The sequence below is a fragment of the Auxenochlorella protothecoides genome, assembly GCF_000733215.1.
Source record: "Auxenochlorella protothecoides strain 0710 unplaced genomic scaffold scaffold55, whole genome shotgun sequence".
In the NCBI taxonomy this organism is placed as follows: domain Eukaryota; kingdom Viridiplantae; phylum Chlorophyta; class Trebouxiophyceae; order Chlorellales; family Chlorellaceae; genus Auxenochlorella; species Auxenochlorella protothecoides.
In genome coordinates, this window is record NW_011934296.1 from 18,367 (window position 1) to 35,678 (window position 17,312).

Consider the following 17,312-nt stretch of genomic DNA (forward strand, 5'->3'; position numbering starts at 1 on the left):
GAGATGAGGAGGGCGGGGCTGTCGTCATGCCGGGAGGGGTGATGCCAGAGGGTTTCGAGAGGTAGATCAGTGACGCGTCTGCGCCCATCAATTAGGCCGCCCCACCGCCCCTGATGCGCATCCTTCTCGTGTGCCAACCTGCGCCCGGGCCCTCCCGCCCAGCACCAGCTCGCACACCCACACAAACCCTTTCTTCCCCCCCCTGATCCAATTCGCAGATGCCGCCCCAGCCGTCCCGGTGCCGTGCTACACCAAGCAGGTGGCGAGCCACGAGCTGATCCCCATCCTGCTTAAGGCCGGGGTCCGGTTTGGCGCCATGCAGAAGACGCTGTCCTCCGTGGCCACGCGGGCGCTGACCACGGCGCTGGCGCTCTGGCTGCCCCTCGTCCCGCTGTACTTCATCGGCCGCCGCGCGCTGGGCGGCAACCAGCGCGGCAAGCAGAGCCGCACGCCCAGCAAGGGCGCCGCGCTCTCCTCCGCGACCTTCGAGGACGTGGCGGGCGTGGACGCGGCCAAGCAGGAGCTGCAGGAGGTGGTGTCCTGCCTCAAGGACGCGGGGCGCTTTGCGGCGCTGGGCGCCAAGCTGCCCTCGGGCGTGCTGCTCTGCGGGCCGCCCGGCACGGGGAAGACCCTGCTGGGTGAGACTTGGGTGGTGCCTAGAAGGGAGAGAATGGGGGAGGGGGGAAGGGTGGGGGGTCCGTGCAGCTTGCGTCCAGATGCTGGGGCCGATGCGGCGGGCGAGGTGAGTGGTGGTGAAGGGTCCACATATTCTCGTGCCTGCCCTTGTCGACGCATGTGCATGCGCTTGCGGTTACCTCATGCCTCCCCATGACCCGGGGCCGGCATGAGCTACATCATTCCCCGGGTCTGGCGCCAATTATTCCCGACAGCAGTATCTGACATCACATGCTCCTGGCCCTCATGCCGCAACGCAGCAAGGGCCGTGGCGGGGGAGGCGGGCGTGCCCTTCTTCGTGGTCTCTGCCTCCGAGTTCGTGGAGCTGTTTGTGGGACGAGGGGCGGCACGCATCAGGTACTGTGAAAGAGGGGGAGGATGGTCTTGGCGCCCTTGGACGATATTCATAGTACTGCGGGGTGAGCGCGGTGTGGGTCGTAGGCGCACCAACATTTCTGCTCTTACACGACAGGGAGCTGTTCTCCGAGGCACGGAAGAAGGCGCCCTGCGTCGTGTTCATTGACGAGCTGGATGCTGTGGGTGAGTTGTGGGGCTGGTGTTGGCGCATGGCGACTGCCTGCGGGAGGCCTGGCTCGCCTGGGATGCCCAATGAACGGGCAGGCCATGGCTCGTGCGTGATTCCCCCGTTTGTGCACCCACCACATGGAACACTACTGCCACAGGTGGGCGGCGCGGCATGGGCATGAACGATGAGCGGGAGCAGACCTTGAACCAGCTGCTCACAGGCATGGGGTGATGGGGAGTGGTGGAGTGAGGTAGCGCCTGTGGACACAGCATCTGACTCTGAACTCGTCGTGTGATTGCAAGTAGCAGAGATCGTGGATGCCCAGAGGGTGTCGACAGCGCAATGCCCTTCCCCGCCTGATGCAGCTTGTTAGGGACCACGCCGACATGGTGTCACACCGACAGCTACCCCCTCTGATCCTTTGCAACAGAGCTAGACGGCTTTGATGGAAGGCCGGGCGTGCTCCTCCTGGCCGCCACCAATCGCCCGGAGTCACTGGACCCCGCCCTCCTCAGACCTGGCCGCCTCTCACGCAAGGTAGAGGCTGGATAGTTTAAACGCAGCGTTGAACGCTCCGCTCCTCACGCCACTCCTCTGCCCATCCGCAAGTACGTGCAATGACGCCGGCGCCCCTCTCCTCTTCACAGATCACGGTGCCCCTCCCCGACGCCACCGGACGGGCGGCGATCTTGGCGGTCCACCTCAGGACGGTGAAGCTGGCAGGCAGTCCTGAGATGCAGAGTGCCATGTGCCGTGCGATCGCACGGCTCACCCCAGGTGGGAGGAGGTGATTCCAGAAGCTTGAGTTTGGCAAAGTTGTTCTGGGCCTTGGTGCATCAGTCTGGACAGCCATGTGGTCTGGGAGTGGCAAACGCGTGGAGTTGTGCGTCGCACATAACTCTATCTACCACATCCTTGCACCGCCAATGCCAGGCATGAGCGGCGCTGAGCTGATGAACGTGGTGAACGAGGCGGCGTTCCTGGCTGCGCGCCGGGATGCCGATGCAGTGGACTTGCCGGAGCTGGTGGCGGCTGTGGATAGGACAAGGTAGCTGCAGTGGAAACGCTGGGAGAGGGTTGTCTCTGCCACCCAAATCCGTTGAATCCACCCAGCATGAGGATGGCATGGGTCAGTAACGATGCCGCATACACATGTGCTCATCAGAACCGCATCAGAATTGCCTTCCCCAATCGCCCCCGCACAGGAATGGAGTCAATGGCGGTGCTGCCACGCCTCTGTCGGTGCTGGGATCTCGATTGTCGAGGGGCATCCAGCGGCTGATCGGCGGCGGACCAGACGCCGCCCCAGCCCTGCCAGCAGGCCGGTCAGGGTAAATTTCGTCGGCCACTGTACAAAACGTGTTGCGCAGCTTGCATGTGGTGCTCTTGCCCTCGACTGTTGAATGACCCGGATCCTTAGGCAGCTGACCACCAGGTGGTCAGACTCCTCAGACTAAGCTCCGGACACAGGGCCGTGCGCGACAGTGGAGAGGCATGTGGGGTGGCGATCCTGACATGCATACGTCTCAACGTGTCGAAACTAGATGATAATATCGTTGCAATACTTCACGAACTCCTTGTACGAAATAAGTGGCTGAACAGTTTCGGAGAAAGGTGTTCAGATAGTGACATCCCTGACCGGTTAACCGACCGACAACGCACCATGGGCTACAGAGACAGGTGTGCACCGTAAAATGAACGCCCCGGGATGCATTACTGCACATCTCGCTGAGTTGCTCTGTGGATTCCTTGCCTTGCAGGTCTCTGAGCCCAGGGCGCCGACGAAGGAGCAGGTCCCGAGAGGCCAGGCGACGCAGTCGCTCCCCCCCCCCCGCAGATCGCAGCAGATCGCGGGACAGGAGACGTCACAGGGACTCATCGGACAAGAGGCGGCCCAGTCGCTCTCCAGTACGGCGCCAGTGGCAGGAGGGGAGCAGGTCGCCTGACAGAGCAGGGGGCAGCAGGGAGGGGCGGTGGGGTCCGCAACCCTCCCAGCCTCGAGACAGGCGGCGGCGGGACGACGCAGACATTGCAGGGTGAGCAGACCTCCTTGGTGCTTGCTGTCATTGCTCTCGGCCTGTTCCTCTGCAACCTGCCCACCGCCCGGCAGCATGATCCCGAGACACTCTGATCATCCATAGGTCCAGTCACCAGAGCGGCTCCTTTGCTCCCAGAGGGGCCTGCCATAGATGCGGGGAGGAAGGACACTGGGCCAGAGAGTGTCCCAGCGCGCCGCCGGGGGGTGCCAGAGGCCGTGGGCGGCGGGAGGGCGGTGAGGGCGACGGGAATGGCATGTCCTGGGGCAGGCCAGGGGAGATTCAGGTATGCTACAGAGCGAAAGTTCCGAGGTGGCTTTGGGTCTCACGAATGCAGTGAGTTTCACCCTGATATTTGCCACATTCTTGCAACCTTGAGACGAGTAGAGCTGGATCTACAAAATCCGTGCTGATGGCACCGCCCTCTGCAGCAGCCCAGTGCTTACCCGGTGCATCCCCCAGTGATTAGATGCCAGGCCACTTGACACCACATTCTGCACTCTGGCAGGAGGAGCTGCCAGACAAGGAAGTGAAGCCGGATTTCGGTTTGTCGGGAGCACTGGCAGCCGAGACCAACACTGTCAAGTGCGGGGGCATGCCTTTCTAGGAGTGTCTATGTGGCAGGGCGGATCCCGCTGAGTTGCTGCATTGCGCCATGTTGGCAGTGATTGGGCATTGCTCCGCCTTGCACCCCGTTGGGCGCATCCCTGATTCCCTTCCACCCATGACCAACTCCACAGCGGTGTGGTACTACTCTATCAGGAGCCACCCGAGGCCTCGATGCCCACACAACAGTGGAGGCTATACACCTTCAAGAGCGGGGAGCCACATGGGAAGCCCCTCTTTCTTCACAGGTGTGGTTGCATCGCATGCTGCTGGTGGCTGTCCGGCTGGGGCGGCATCGTGAGCTGTGCCCAGGGAGGGCTGGCATGAGTGGAAGCTGCCAAGGCAGTCTTTGGACCAGGAGTGTCCCCAATAGCTTCAAACTTTCAGATTTGACTTGGCACAGCCTGAGCCAGAACACGATCAACATGGTGTTTCTCATCACCCTGCGTTCAGGCAGAGCAGCTACCTCTTTGGACGTGACAGGACGGTGGTCGACATTCCCACGGACCACCCTTCCTGCTCCAAGCAGCACTGTGTGCTGCAGTACAGGTGAAGGGATAGGTTTTTGCTGCATGGTGCACCGTGTGGATCCAGGGCCGATGTAAGGGCTGCTCTTGAATCATTTCCAAGCCAGATACATGAGCGGGAGAAAGGAGGGTGAATTCCAGTGGATGGACTCCGCTTCTTGACGGGTGGCATGTCGCGATCCTCAACATAATTCCTTACAAAGCCTCCATGACCACGATTACCAGGCGAACGGAGAAGGAGGGCGCTGATGGCATGATGGTGGCTGCGGTGCGCCCCTATCTCATGGACCTGGGGTCCACCAACGGCACATTTCTGAATGGCGAGCGCCTGGATGACAAGCGCTTCTATGAGCTTCTGGAGCAGGACATGATCCGGACGGGGAACTCCAGCCGCGAGTATGTCTTGCTGCATGACAAGAGCGGTGGCAGATAGGCATGAAGGGTGCAAGCTGGACCGCTTTGCACGCAGTGAGGCAGGAATTGTAACACATGTCAACTATTCAAATTTTGCTGGGCGGTACCGTGGGGGGTACTTCTTTGACCGCTTTGACCGGGACCTCACGGGATGCGCTTCGGGCAGGAGCCCTTGCACCGTGCAACTCCACTCCGCGAGCGTCATTGGCAGGTGGATCGCAGTCAGTACGTCCTCCTTCATTCCACCCCTCCAGTGCATCCTGTACTGCAGCACAGGATGTCGGATCCCTATGCGTTGAACGACGATGGGACTGCCAAGGACCCCGCAGCTTTTCGTGCAGCTCTGAAGGCCGACCCCGCGAAACTAGAGGCCATTGAGAAGGAGCCGGAGGTTGCCGAGGTCGTGCTCGGCAACGACGATCATGCCTTCCAGGAACTTATCAAGTCGGTCTACCATGTGAGTGCCGGGGTGGGCACTTGAGGCGGGCACACTCCTTTCCGGTCGGCTTTTGCATCCCCCAATCCCATACCATCGCGCCCCTGTAGACGGAGAAGAAGCGTCAGGAGCGTCTGAACCGTACGATGGCGGAGCGGACCATCGATGCCCAGAGGGCGAGTGCCACGGTGCCCCGCGACACTGTCCAGCTCTACGCCCAGCTGCGGGAGAGCGGGCTGCAGTACGGACCTGCCTTCCGGCTCCTGCGCAACGTGCATGTGCCCGACATTGCTGCCTGAGCCTGAGGAGGGGGCGGCACACAGGCTGTAATCGTACGTCGTTCACAGAGCGTGGAGCTGTTCAGGGGCGAAGAGCATGAGACGGGAGGAGCCAGAAACAATGCAGAGGACACGTTGTGCGTGGTCAGGAAGCTTGGTTTGGGTGTCACTGGGAGGGGCTGGCCGGCCGGAACCTCTTCTGAAGCGGGGGCGATGAGCCGCGCCTTCCACCGGGCCCACCTCGGTGCACAACTATGGGGGACGGGGCAGGGAGGACCATGGTACAGATATTTGCGGATACTGTGCTGCATTAAGGCTCTACAAAACCCTCACCGCTGCATTGCCCCCCGCCCCCCCCTCGTGAGCGTCTTTGAATCCGTCCCTGCACTGGGCACACCCTGCATCACACAGGCAGTCGCATGCACGGCGCTCACCTCCCAGAGGCAGGGCATCGTCGTCATCGTCGTCATAGTCCACCAGGCGGCCGGGGAAGGGTGGCAGACCGTTGCTGGGAGGGGAAGCGCCAACCACCCTCGGAGAGCCAGGGCTGGGCGAGACGGAGGCCGGCGCATCCCTGAGCGCTCTCACCTCGGAGACTTCTGCAGCAGCGGCACTGCCCCCCCGGTCATCGTCCTCGTCATCCTTGAAGTAGTTCTCCTCGTCCTCGTCCTCCTCCTTTTCGCCGCCTGTTGTCGATGGGAGCGTGTGAGGAGAGGATTGCCTGGAGGAACACGCCAGGCTTGACCTGCCAAGGCCAATCGACCAGATCAACATGCGGCTGTTGGGACCAAGGATCACCTGCGGCACAGATGTCAGTCCTTCGGACATGCCATGCAGAAGCTCAGGGGCTGATCACCTTTCCCCCTCCCCCTCTCCCTGACCCCACTCACGTATTCGCCGCTGCTGAGCGGCGGCTGCCGCCCGGGCATGCCCAAGGAACACTCCCCCCCCGGCCTCGCTGCCAGGGCCCGATCCCGCTGGCGCAGCCGCAGAGCCGGTGCTCCGTTCCTGTTGGTGTGAGGTTACGAAGGTGAGTTTCTTCGAGCAATGACCAAGGCTCAAAGCCCATCCACAGCCAGGGATAGGACAGGCAGCCCAGGTACACAAGACCTCCTGCCGCAGGCGGCACACCACCTGGTTCTGGTCATGCTTCATCGACAGCCTCCTGAATGTGGGCGCAAAGTCCAGGGCCTGGAGCTCTGGCCACCTCGGGCTCTCCACCACGTACCCCAGCAGGCCCTTCATGTTCTCCTGTTGGGAATGGGAAGAAGGGAGGAAGTTTCTTGGGTGAAGAGGCCTCGGCGATACATAGGGGGGATCAGATCTGGGCTCACGGCAGTGCCTGCCCCTCAGGGCTTGCCAAACCCCACATGGATTCGTGTCAACCAAGTGGATGGACGCTGCTGGACCTGAAGCACAGCATCCCTCACCCTCTGTCAACCTCACCCCGATCAGGCAGGTGAGACCTTGTCGTGCACCAGGCATACTCACACCCACGCAGCAGGCTGCCATGCACCCGACACAGCAAGGTCCACTCACCCTCCACATGAACTCAAAGAGCTCCAGCACCACAGAGTTGAGCAGGTTGTACCGATTGCCGTTTTCCAGGAACACAGCGATGACAGGTTCCAGCAACCCGTTTTTCACCAGGTACCGGTTGTAAAACTCGTCCTGAGGGGCGAGGGAGGGCCGAGGTGGTGCTTTGGGGGGACAACCTGCTTGGCAGTCCTACACCGGCTGCGTCCGCTCTGGACGAGCCCCAATCACGGATGCTCTTCCTTACACCCCTTGCCCTCCATCCCACCCCACGCCTGCACCTTCATTCCCAGGCAGGTGCGTAGGAAGCGGATGGCAGCCACGACCAGCCAGCGTTCCTTCCTGTGCAGCAGCCGGAGCACCTGCGAGGCCATTGAGGTGGGGGCTGATCAGGGATCTGGGAAGGGCTTTGCACCCTTTCGATGACCGCCTCCATGCCAGTCCTGTTCTGTATCCAAAGGGGTCCCCTCCCTACTCTTTGTGTCAATCGCCTCCCCAGCATGGCTTGCACCCTGACTACGGCCCCCCGCACACCCCAGGCAGGAGGGGGTCCCAGACTCGATTATCGAGCACCGACGCATCACCCATTCAATGCTGGTTCCCGACCCATGCCAGTGCACACACCGTGTACGGCGTGCGAGCCTGCTCCATCCCCAGGTGACGGCCTCTGACCTGACCATTCCCCTTTCCCAGACTCTCACACCAACACACACACCTTCTCGACGACGTTGTTGCGCAGGATGTAGTACTTGATGCGGTAGGAGTGCTGCGTCACGCAGTAGCACAGCAGCTCCACGATCAGTCCCAGCGTGTGTGCGCTGGTCGTCGGCGCGTCGCCGGTGTCGGCCGCCCCTGCGGCGGTGTCAGGCGCGCCGGCGGCACCCCCGGCCACCTCCCCGCCCGCGCCCGCCGCGCCAGCACCTGCGCTCTCTGCCGCCACGCCGCCGCCCCTCGTCGCGGCGACCAGGGCGCCCACCAGGGTCCCCGCGTGCGCCTCGTAGAAGGAGTCGATGAAGGCGTCGCGCTCCACGGACGCATCCATGGTGTCGGGGTCCAGCAGGATGCGCAGCAGCTCCAACACCTGCTCCTGCATGCCGCAGCCCCGACCGTGCATGAAGGACTGTGTGCAGGGGATGGATGGGAGGGGGAGGGGTGGGTACAAGAACATGGAGGGGCGGTTGGCGTGTGGCGGGGGGGGCGATTCGGGATGGTGCTGGACAATCATAACGAGGTGCAAGGCGACAGAGGGCACGCAGGGGGCTGGGCGAGGATGGCCACAGCAAACCTCGCTGCTCGGGCCGCATGTTCAGGAGCACTGGGAAGGCATCGCCGTCCACCCCCCTCCCCCACCCACCCACATTCCCAACCCCCCGCGGACGCCCCTGAACGCGGCGCCCCAGCACATGCCTGGATGAGGAGGCGGAAGAGGCACCCGCCCTGGTCCGAGAGGAGGAAGGAGCGCAGGGGGTTGGGGTCGTGTAGTGCCCCCACCAGCAGGATGTCGGTGGCGCGCAGGTGGAGCTCCGGCTCGCCCAGCTCCAGCACCCGGATCATGACCTGCGGGGTGCGAGGGTTGGGGCGGCGATGCTGGTCGGCGGGAGTTGTAGAATGGTGAGGGGGTGTGGGGAGGGGCACTGCATGCGAGCAGGCATGCGTATGGAGCCGGTACAGGAGCGGGGGGTTTTGCCTCGTCGCGAGGGTCTTCCCGCATGCCTTGGACTCCTCGACGCCGCCACCCTCCCGCAGCATCTGCATACCTCCAACACTCCCCCCCCCCCCCACCCTCTCCCACCTCAAACAGCCCGAGGTCAGCCAGCTTGCCAAACAGAGTGGTGCGCTGGGAGGCCTGCAGGTGCTTGGCCAGGGAGGCCAGCTCCTGGAGGAAGCCGACGCCGTCCGCCCAGTCGCCGCCCCCCGGCTTCGCGCCGCGCAGCTTGTCGAAGAGGGCCGGGAAGGCGTGGGCGTCCGCCGCCAGGGCCATGAGCACCTCCACCGAGTTGAACAGGGCCAGGGAGCGCAGCGTGGCCAGCACCGCGTCGTCCAGGAAGCGCGGCATCACCACGTCGCGCACGTAGCCCAGGCGGTAGGTGTCGTGGATCTTGGCGCGCACGCCCGGGTCGGCGATGGGCACCGGCTCGCGCAGGTGCGCGCGGTCGCGCAGCCACTCGCGGTGGCGGGGACGCGCCGCCGGCGCGACCCCGGGCTCGTACTCCAGCGCGCCTACCACGTCCATGACCAGCGGCTCGCTCAGCAGCGCCTCGATCAGGCCGGCGTCGTTCAGCATGATGGCGGCGCGCAGCGCGACGTGCAGCTGCGCCAGCGACTCCTCCTCCTCGAGGTCCTCGCACACACGAAACAGGCCCACCAGGCGGCCCAGATAGCCGGGGGCGGAGAGCTGGTGCACCAGGCGCTCGCGCTGGAAGACCGAGGCCTCGCTCAGGGACCGAGCGATGGCGGGCAGGTTGCCCAGCTCCGCGGCGGGGAGGTCGGCGCCGTGCGCGGGGAAGGGGCCGGTCTCGGGGGGGGGGTCCTGGCCCGCAGGGGACTGCCCGGGGCCCAGCGGGAGGTGGGGGCCGTGCATCAACCCCGCAGACTCTGCTCGCGACAGAGGGTGAAGCCGGAGGGGGGCTGAGATGACGTGAGAGGGCCAGGCCAGGCTGGGTACGGAGTCAGCGAGCCTGAAGGAACGGTGACCTCCCTTGCGGACAGCACCCTTGCCCACACAGGCAGCCAGGGGCCCCTCCTGCAAGCATGCCGGCCACAGCGATCACCAAGACAGGGTAGGACTGTGCCCGAGTGCATCCCCCGGGCCTCGCCTTCGTAGGTGTGGTGGGCTGCCACCGAGTCATAGGCCTCCGTCCCCCCCGCCGTCCGCCACTGCCGATCTGCTCGGGAATGCGAGGGCAGCACACGGTGCGACAGACGAATGTGGGGGAAGCTTGGCAGGGCTGGTGCTGCAGTGTGCACAGCAGCACCACCCTGCCGACGGGCCCAAGTCTCCAGCTGATGCAGCACTCATACGAAACAACCCACACGGCTCAAGACCATGTCGCTGCAGGCGGGCATGAGGCCATGGGCAGACCAGGACCCAGCGTGAACCTGCACAGAGGGACCGTGCTGTGGCCGGACGACAGGGAGCCCCCCTCCTGCACCCCCACACACGCACCTTGCAGTTTTGCAGCCTGAGCTCGAGGACTCAGGCCCGCATCCTGGACGCTCTGGATCTCGGCCCACACCTGCGTGCAGGTGAACGCCTCCTGGAAAGAAAGCGCGATCTCGATGCCGCTGGACGCCTCTGTCCAGGAGATGATGCTGTCGTCTGCGGAGTGAGGGGCGGGGCGACGCTGGAGCAGCTGCTTGTAGGATGCAAACGCTGCGCGAACAAACAGTGTTTGCACGGATGTGTGCCACCCACAGTCACATTGCCCCCTGTCGCAGCATCCAAGCCACATGCAGGGATGCACAGGGGGTCGACGCACATGCCTGCAGCCCTCTGATCTCCCTGCGCAACCATACATCCCAAGACGCGCACCCTTCTGTCGCTGGTAGGAGGTGCCCTGGGTGACGGTGTGGTTGAGCAGGCGGGATGCATCGGTGTCGTCCTCGATGATGAGGTGCACATCGGAAGTGGGGTGCTGCGGGGGGAGCATTGGTCGACGATGAGGCCGGGGAGAGGCACTCGTACAGACGAGCTTCAAGGTGCACACCGATGAACCATCACCCTGGTCGCCAGCCCATGGAGCACGACATCGGATCCCCAGCGCATGTCGCACCTCTGCTGTCTCCACCTTGATGACGCCCGTGCCCTTGTCGTCCCAGTGTCCATTTTCATTCAAGTGGTACACCCTGACGCGCTGCATCACCCTCCGTCAGGCCCAGCAACGGCCTGGCTGGCCCGAAATCAGCCTTCCAAACAATTCGCCAGTCGTGACTGCATCTCAGGCAGCCATTACGCTGGTTGAAACGCTCCGAGTCCAGTGTCGGATCCCCTGGCTGTGCAAGAACTTGGCAGGGAGTCAGGCTCCTGGCGGACGGCGAGTCCCTAAGCCCGTGGAACCACCAACTGAACTTCCTCGGGTCCCATCACCAGTCTCAAAATCTTTGTTAAGTCGCACGGGGGCACTAGCGACCATGCGAGGGGTGCCCTGCTCTCCCTGTCCGTGGCTCTAAGCGCGACAGTCTCAAATTCTGCGAGTGTTCACGTTCGCAGTGACTACCCTGTGAGCAGGACAGGCTTATGAGGGGAGGATTTCAATACCCATCTCTGACATAGGGACATGATTGTGCTAAACGGTGCCCGCTTTCCTGTCAGATAAAGCACACAAGGGGTACACTGCTGCAAATGAAACGCGCTGACATGGTCTCATCATGATCCATCAAAGCTATTTAGCATGAAGCATGTCGATGGTAAACTTATCCCATGCCTTTTGCAGCCTTGGCACGCTCTCTCTTCAGCCTCTTCTGAGCTTCTCGGAAGGTTGACGCGTCGACGGATTCAACCACAGGAGGTCGAGTCTGTGCTCAAGGTGAGGGAGGACAGGAGAGCCCATTGTCTAGAATGGCAGATGTGTTGGCAAACGAGCACAGCAAGAACACCATGGACGCCATGTCCAATTATTAGTGCGGGGAAGTTTCAACCCTTACGAAAAAGACTCAGCAACTGAAAGGCACCACACTCAGTCCCCCTCGCAGTCGCTGACCATCACAGCGCCTCAGGCGCACTGCCCACCTGCATGGATTTGGAGGCCAGTGCGACAACCAGGGGGTCCAGTCCCGCATTCGCGGTCCCTGCCTCCATGAATTCCCACTGAGTGTCCGGAAAGTAGCGCTCCAGCTCGTCTGCTTTGAGGGGCCCAGGTCCCAGAGGAAGTGCCTGGAGGAGAGATGGAATGGGACCCTTCCCTTTGGCCCTAAGGGCCAAGCCCAGACGACCCCCTGGCTTCAGCGCCCTCAGAATCTACAGCAGCAACAGGGATCACAGGTAGGGAACGATGGATGGTGAGTCAGGCGGCCTTTCATGGGCGATGGGGTAAGGGCACTGGACAAGGTCAGGGGGCAACCTCCACCAGCAGGATTTATTTCATGGGCCAAGCCGTTATCGTGGGTCCTGACTGCCAATCATCAGTCCCGTCAGCATGACAAGCCCTGCACACACTCCCCACCTGGGCGATGAGCTCGGGAGTGGGTGCACAGCCTGGCAGCAGCACCACGCTGTCGATGCTGGATGTTGGCAGGAAGCTGAGGTCGGTCACCTCAGAGGCCTGGCTCTCGACCTTGAGTGGCAGCTTATTCTTTGCAGCCGTTGTCGTCCAAATGACTGTCCACAGGCATTGGGAGGCTATGTGACAGACTATTTGTGGGCATTGGACAGGGAAGACTATCATTGGAACAGTCATGCAGTGGAGCAATGCAGCTTCCCAACCCATCAGCCAAAGGCTCTGGAAACACCACCGGTCTCTGCACCTTTGTCAGCCCTCACCCGGATCCAGGCCCTTGCCAACAACAGTCATGGCGGCATAAGCTTTGCTGGGGTAGTAGTAGAGGCTGCGGACATTGCCTCCGATCTGCACCAGGTGACCAGGCCGTCCAGATTCATCATTCCCCACTTTGTGGACCTTGGCAATCAGCCTGGCTATCTCGGCTTCGGATTTGAGGTGCGCCACAAGCTTCAGAGCGGAGACGCTGCGCAGAGGCGTTAAACAAGGAGGAACAGTGTCAGGACATTGCCTGAAGAGCAGGAAAGCCCATTGGGCATTGCACTTGGAATTATAACAGGACAAGAGTGCTTTCCCTCGATCCAAAGGGGACTCACACCACATCCATCGCACCCTTTCCACCCCCATCCCACCCTGCCACTGCCAGCCCCAAAGCCGAGAGGGCGGCCAAAGGACTCTCGAGCTCAGCCACCCCAAAGGCGCCGAGGGCTGCCCTACACGTATATCTGTTGCGGAAAGGCCTCGGGGTGTGGCTGCGCCGTGAAGATTTGGGGATCGGGCGGGTGGCCGGGGGTAGGCACCCCGCCTGCACCCCAGCGGGAGTGCTGGACCCCCTCATGCTACCACACTTCGCGATGCAGGAGCAATGCATGCATACATGGAATCTTCAGCGCCAATGAGCTCACTGGAGTGGTGTTATGATCTCCTTCTTCCGTTTTGGTCCCGTTGATCGCTCTTTGCATGGCATCGGTTTTCGATCTCGGAGATTGCGCACTCGGGATAACTCGTCAGGAGATGGGCGCCCTGAGGCGGATTGAGGCAGAGGAGCACGCAAAGGTGTTGCATGCTTGTATCTCATCACTGAAGTGCATTAATGTGTTAAGATATAGGCGGGCTGGACTTTGCTCATGGGTACCGCTCCCTGCCCAGCTTGAAAGCCCGACTGCTGCGCTCCATCGCTGGCTCGTCATGGGCTCGCTCCCGCAGCCTGTCCTCACCGCCAGACCCACTTTGGGCATCTGCATACGCCGATACAACCTCGAAAGAGTTTGCAGGTATGGCTTGAGCTTGAGGCGGATTCGCTCAAGCGACCTAACCCATTTTCCTTTTCTGCATGCTCATGTTGAAGGTGCGCGAGTCGGGGCCATGATCCCCGACACCTTCACTCGCCATCGCAGACCAGGGCGGTGGTGCCCTTCCCAGCTGCCCCAGAGGCCCACCACCTGCGCTTCAGTGGGCGTGCATGGCCTGAGCGGGGCGGCCGAGGACCTGGCAGCTGCGGCCACGTCTCGCGCGGTGGCGCAGGACAACGGCCTGTTGGAGCCCCTGGTGCAGGGCCTGGAGTACCTGTTGCAGACCTTCCAGTCTGGGCTGGAGGCCGCGCACGTCCCCCACTCCTTCGGCTGGTCCATTGTCGCCCTGACCGCCGTCGTCAAGCTGTGCACCTTTCCCCTGACCAAGAAGCAGGTGATTATTTGCTGGGTTGTGTGTTGGGGGGGATGGGTGGAGCCAGGGGATCAGGTGTATCGAAGCGATCTCAGGTCTCCTGCACATGGGAATGGAAGATGAAGGGCTGTGAGGTTTCCAGGGAAGTGATGCAGGCATTCTCCCAGCTCCATGCATGCATGGATTTTTGAGCTATCAAGAGGTGCATTATCCAGGACAAAGGGGCATGGGCCTGCGCACGTGCGCGACGACGTACGCGAGAGCCCCCAACGTCTGCCGCCAGCCTCTACGCCCCCTGTCAGCCCGACAAACCCCTCCCCCCCCCCTGCATTCTCAGGTCGAGGCCTCGCTGTCCATGCAGCGCCTGAAGCCGGCCATGGACGCCATCAAGGCCAAGTACAAGGAGGACAAGAAGGCGCAGCAGCGTGAGACCCAGGCCCTGTATAAGAAGGCGGAGATCAACCCGCTGGCGGGGTGCTTCCCCTCCTTGGCCACCATCCCGGTTTTCATCGGGCTGTACCGCTCGCTGACGGGGGTGGCCTCGCTGGGCCTGCTGGACAACCAGGGTTTCTACTGGGTGCCCTCCCTGGCGGGGCCCACCTCCGTTGCGGCGCAGAGGGCAGGTGGGTGCTTCTGAGTTCTCAGGGCTGAAGGCCTGCGCTGAAAGGGTTGGGAGTCCATGTCCCTGCACAGGACCAGGGCCGTGGGATACAGGAGGGGTCTGGGCTGCGGGGTACAGGAGCCCGGCATGTCGTCCCCCCCCTCCTCCCTCTCTGACCCTGGCCTCCACCATCCGTCTCTTTCCACTCGCCTGCAGGCACGGGGATCAGCTGGCTCTACCCCTTTGTGGATGGGCACCCGCCCATCGGCTGGGATGAGGCCTCACGATACCTAGTCATCCCTGTGCTCATGGTCATCGCACAGGTGCTTGGTTGGGGGTGATTGGGCGGAGTGCATCGCGCAAGGGACATAAAGTGTTCAGGATGGCATGCCGATGGTGCCCGGCTGCCTCGGCGTCCTCGCGGGTGGTATGCTTTGCCGGTCGGCTGCATGCTCACTCTGTCGACATGGCTAATCCCTGCAACGCCTCCGCACCCCCCCACCCCTACCCTCTCCACTCTGGCTCACAACTTCCATGCAGTACATCTCCACTGCCATCATCTCTCCGCCGGTGGACCCGAACAACGAGAACGCGCGCACCCAGCAGATCATCATCGGGTGAGGTTTGGTGGGGGCTGCCATCTGCATGCTGCTTTGACATGACCTGGGCAATAGGGTCGCCATGCACGACCGATCTGACGTTGTCAACCGAAATTCTAGCCTTGCTCCTCACTCCTCACTTTCCTCCCTCCAAATCCTTCCAAGTCACCTCCCCTCTCGGCCCCTTCCCCCCACCCCCCACGGCTGCTCCCGCTCATGGTTGGCTACTTTGCGCTGTGCGTGCCCTCCGGCCTGTCCCTGTACTACCTATCCAACACGGTGCTGACCTCCGGCCAGCAGATCTTCCTGCGCAAGCTGGGCGGCGCGCGCCTGACCGAGCTGGACCTGGGCCCGCTGGAGCTGGGCACGGCGCGGCGCTCCGGTACTGCAGCGGTACTGGACCTGGCGGGCATGGCCCAGGACACGCACCACTCCGCCGACGGGTCGGGAGTGCTGCAGGCCGTGGGGGCCGCGGCCGACGCGTTCAACGTCATGGAGGACGCCTCGCCCCAGCTCATCGCCGCGCTGAGCGAGGAGGAGGAGGAAAGGGAGGCGCGGGCAGAGGCGGCGCCGGCGCTGAACAGGCGGTGCAAGCGCAGGCGCTTGCCCGTCGCGTGATGGGGGTGACGGGCATGCGTCGACGGACCCCCCACCTCCATGGCCCAGGCTGCTCGCGCTCTGGGTCGACAGGGGACGGTGTTACATGCGAGGGTGCGGTCCGCGGCAGGGGTATGGTACAGGGAGTTCACAGGAGTGTCGCCCATCGAAAGGGCGTGCGGGGAACCCCAGGGTCGGTGTCGCGAGAAACAGGGCCCTGGAAGGGAGGCCATGCGGGCCAAGCAAGCGAGCGTTTGGGGGTTGAGAGGCACAGAGACGTGACGAAAGGGGGAGGTGCTGCGGCGGGGGAGCACGCACAGAAGGCGCGAGGACACATGGGATGATTTCACTGCAAGCAGCAGGGGGGGTCAAAGGTGTGGAGAGAAGAGCAGGGGAGCGAGCCCGTCGCTCCATGTATGCATGGCTGGTGCCGACCACCACTTCCCCGTCCCGGGTGGACACGGGCCAGGGGCACCGGTTGCCGAGGGTCCTGCGGCGTGCCTGGGCACGTCCGCCCGGCCATGGACTATGCCATCAGGGGCTCCAGCACCCCCACCGTCTCCGGCAGCCCACATCCTTCCCCCTCCTCGACGGGAGGATCCCAGGCCGGCGCGTGCACTGCCCGGGCCACGCACTCCGGGTGGAACGCCGGGGGCAGGCGCTCCAGCGCTGAGTCCAGCGAAGCGAGGTAGTTTGGGATGATGTGGTCGCTGAGCACGTCGCGGCACAGCCGGATGCGGCCGTACATGGTCTGGGGCACGGCCTCCAGAAGCATCATGGGCTCCCGCGGCTGGACGGCGCGGAGGGCGGGGTTGGTGGCGGTGGCGCCGGTTTTGGGAGGGAGGTCCTTGGGCGGGGGGGGGGTGAGGCAACCTGGAGGGCTGGTGGAGGCCAGGGCAGGGCCGGCGGAGAAGGGGTCGGGGGAGGGGGAGCGCGCCGCGGCATCAGCGTCGTCCGGCCCCGCAGGCGACGCGCGCGCGTCTGTTTCCCCCGCTCGCCCCCGGCCGCGCGACGTCGGGTCCGGGCCGTCGCCGCTCCCACCCCCGCCCTCGCCGCCCATGCCACCGGCTCCCTCCTCGGCATGCGCAGCCTGGCCGGCTCGCCGCTCGGGGAACAGCACCTCGAACCCCGCCTCGTCTAGTGGCACCAGGCGGGCGGGAACGAGGTGCAGGATGCGGCCGGCGGGGTACAGCGCGCGGCGCCACCTCAGGTGCTCCCGCGCCGACGAGGACGTCGAGGACGAGGGCGCGCGGCCGGCGGCCCCGCCCGGCGTGCCGCCGCCGCCGTAGGAGCCCGGGGGGGATGACGGAGGGCACGACCGGCGCGCCGCCCTCGCTGGCCCACTCGTCGGCCTCGGCCGCGCGCACCGCCGCCTCCACCTCCTCCATGCGCTGCGAGGCCTCGCGCTCAATGCCCTCGCCGCCCTCGCCGCCCTCGCCGCCGCGCCCGGGGCGGGGGCTGGGCGTGCTGTCCGCGCCCTCCACCGCCTCGGCCGCCGCGCTGGCCTCCATGAAGAGGCGGCGCGGCGACACCAGCGGCCCGCAGGACCCGTCCTCCTCCTCCGCACGACGGGCAGCGCGCGGCTCCGAGGCGCGGCCGC

At 63.8% G+C, this 17,312-nt stretch overlaps 7 protein-coding genes across 7 annotated transcripts in view; 5 read left to right on the plus strand and 2 right to left on the minus strand.

The window, feature by feature from the left end:
* F751_4920 (ATP-dependent zinc metalloprotease FtsH) overlaps nucleotides 1-2,536 on the plus strand; it is a gene marked incomplete at both ends in the record, with an annotated part of 3,996 nt that extends 1,460 nt beyond the window's left edge. The window contains 7 exons of the mRNA XM_011401505.1: nucleotides 260-638; nucleotides 936-1,032; nucleotides 1,148-1,215; nucleotides 1,632-1,738; nucleotides 1,849-1,978; nucleotides 2,135-2,249; nucleotides 2,407-2,536. Of these exons, the coding sequence (XP_011399807.1) occupies nucleotides 260-638; nucleotides 936-1,032; nucleotides 1,148-1,215; nucleotides 1,632-1,738; nucleotides 1,849-1,978; nucleotides 2,135-2,249; nucleotides 2,407-2,536 (1,026 nt within the window). The remainder of the gene's footprint in view (nucleotides 1-259; nucleotides 639-935; nucleotides 1,033-1,147; nucleotides 1,216-1,631; nucleotides 1,739-1,848; nucleotides 1,979-2,134; nucleotides 2,250-2,406) is intronic.
* A 1,170-nt stretch (nucleotides 2,537-3,706) lies between these two features.
* F751_4921 (FHA domain-containing protein DDL) lies at nucleotides 3,707-4,803 on the plus strand (the record flags this gene model as incomplete). The annotated part of the gene is made up of 3 exons (XM_011401506.1): nucleotides 3,707-3,822; nucleotides 3,978-4,091; nucleotides 4,596-4,803. 3 exons carry the CDS (start codon nucleotides 3,707-3,709, stop codon nucleotides 4,801-4,803), a joined length of 438 nt encoding a protein of 145 aa, XP_011399808.1.
* Nucleotides 4,804-5,061: 258 nt separating this feature from the next.
* On the plus strand, nucleotides 5,062-5,519 carry F751_4922 (hypothetical protein; the record flags this gene model as incomplete). The annotated part of the gene is made up of 2 exons (XM_011401507.1): nucleotides 5,062-5,241; nucleotides 5,331-5,519. The coding sequence occupies 2 exons, from the start codon at nucleotides 5,062-5,064 to the stop codon at nucleotides 5,517-5,519; spliced, it is 369 nt and encodes a 122-aa protein (XP_011399809.1).
* An 831-nt stretch (nucleotides 5,520-6,350) lies between these two features.
* On the minus strand, nucleotides 6,351-10,894 carry F751_4923 (Serine/threonine-protein phosphatase 4 regulatory subunit 3; the record flags this gene model as incomplete). The annotated part of the gene is made up of 8 exons (XM_011401508.1): nucleotides 6,351-6,749; nucleotides 7,038-7,169; nucleotides 7,316-7,396; nucleotides 7,750-7,886; nucleotides 7,956-8,154; nucleotides 8,526-8,591; nucleotides 8,827-9,629; nucleotides 10,201-10,894. 8 exons carry the CDS (start codon nucleotides 10,892-10,894, stop codon nucleotides 6,351-6,353), a joined length of 2,511 nt encoding a protein of 836 aa, XP_011399810.1.
* Nucleotides 10,895-13,615: 2,721 nt separating this feature from the next.
* Nucleotides 13,616-15,137, plus strand: F751_4924 (Inner membrane ALBINO3-like protein 1, chloroplastic; the record flags this gene model as incomplete). The annotated part of the gene is made up of 4 exons (XM_011401509.1): nucleotides 13,616-13,936; nucleotides 14,253-14,538; nucleotides 14,733-14,839; nucleotides 15,057-15,137. The coding sequence occupies 4 exons, from the start codon at nucleotides 13,616-13,618 to the stop codon at nucleotides 15,135-15,137; spliced, it is 795 nt and encodes a 264-aa protein (XP_011399811.1).
* A 194-nt stretch (nucleotides 15,138-15,331) lies between these two features.
* On the plus strand, nucleotides 15,332-15,733 carry F751_4925 (Inner membrane ALBINO3-like protein 1, chloroplastic; the record flags this gene model as incomplete). The annotated part of the gene is made up of 1 exon (XM_011401510.1): nucleotides 15,332-15,733. One exon carries the CDS (start codon nucleotides 15,332-15,334, stop codon nucleotides 15,731-15,733), a length of 402 nt encoding a protein of 133 aa, XP_011399812.1.
* A 505-nt stretch (nucleotides 15,734-16,238) lies between these two features.
* The window catches only part of F751_4926 (Sn1-specific diacylglycerol lipase alpha), a gene marked incomplete at both ends in the record, with an annotated part of 3,749 nt that continues 2,675 nt past the window's right edge, over nucleotides 16,239-17,312 (minus strand). The window contains one exon of the mRNA XM_011401511.1: nucleotides 16,239-16,925. Coding sequence (XP_011399813.1) covers nucleotides 16,239-16,925 — 687 coding nt within the window. The remainder of the gene's footprint in view (nucleotides 16,926-17,312) is intronic.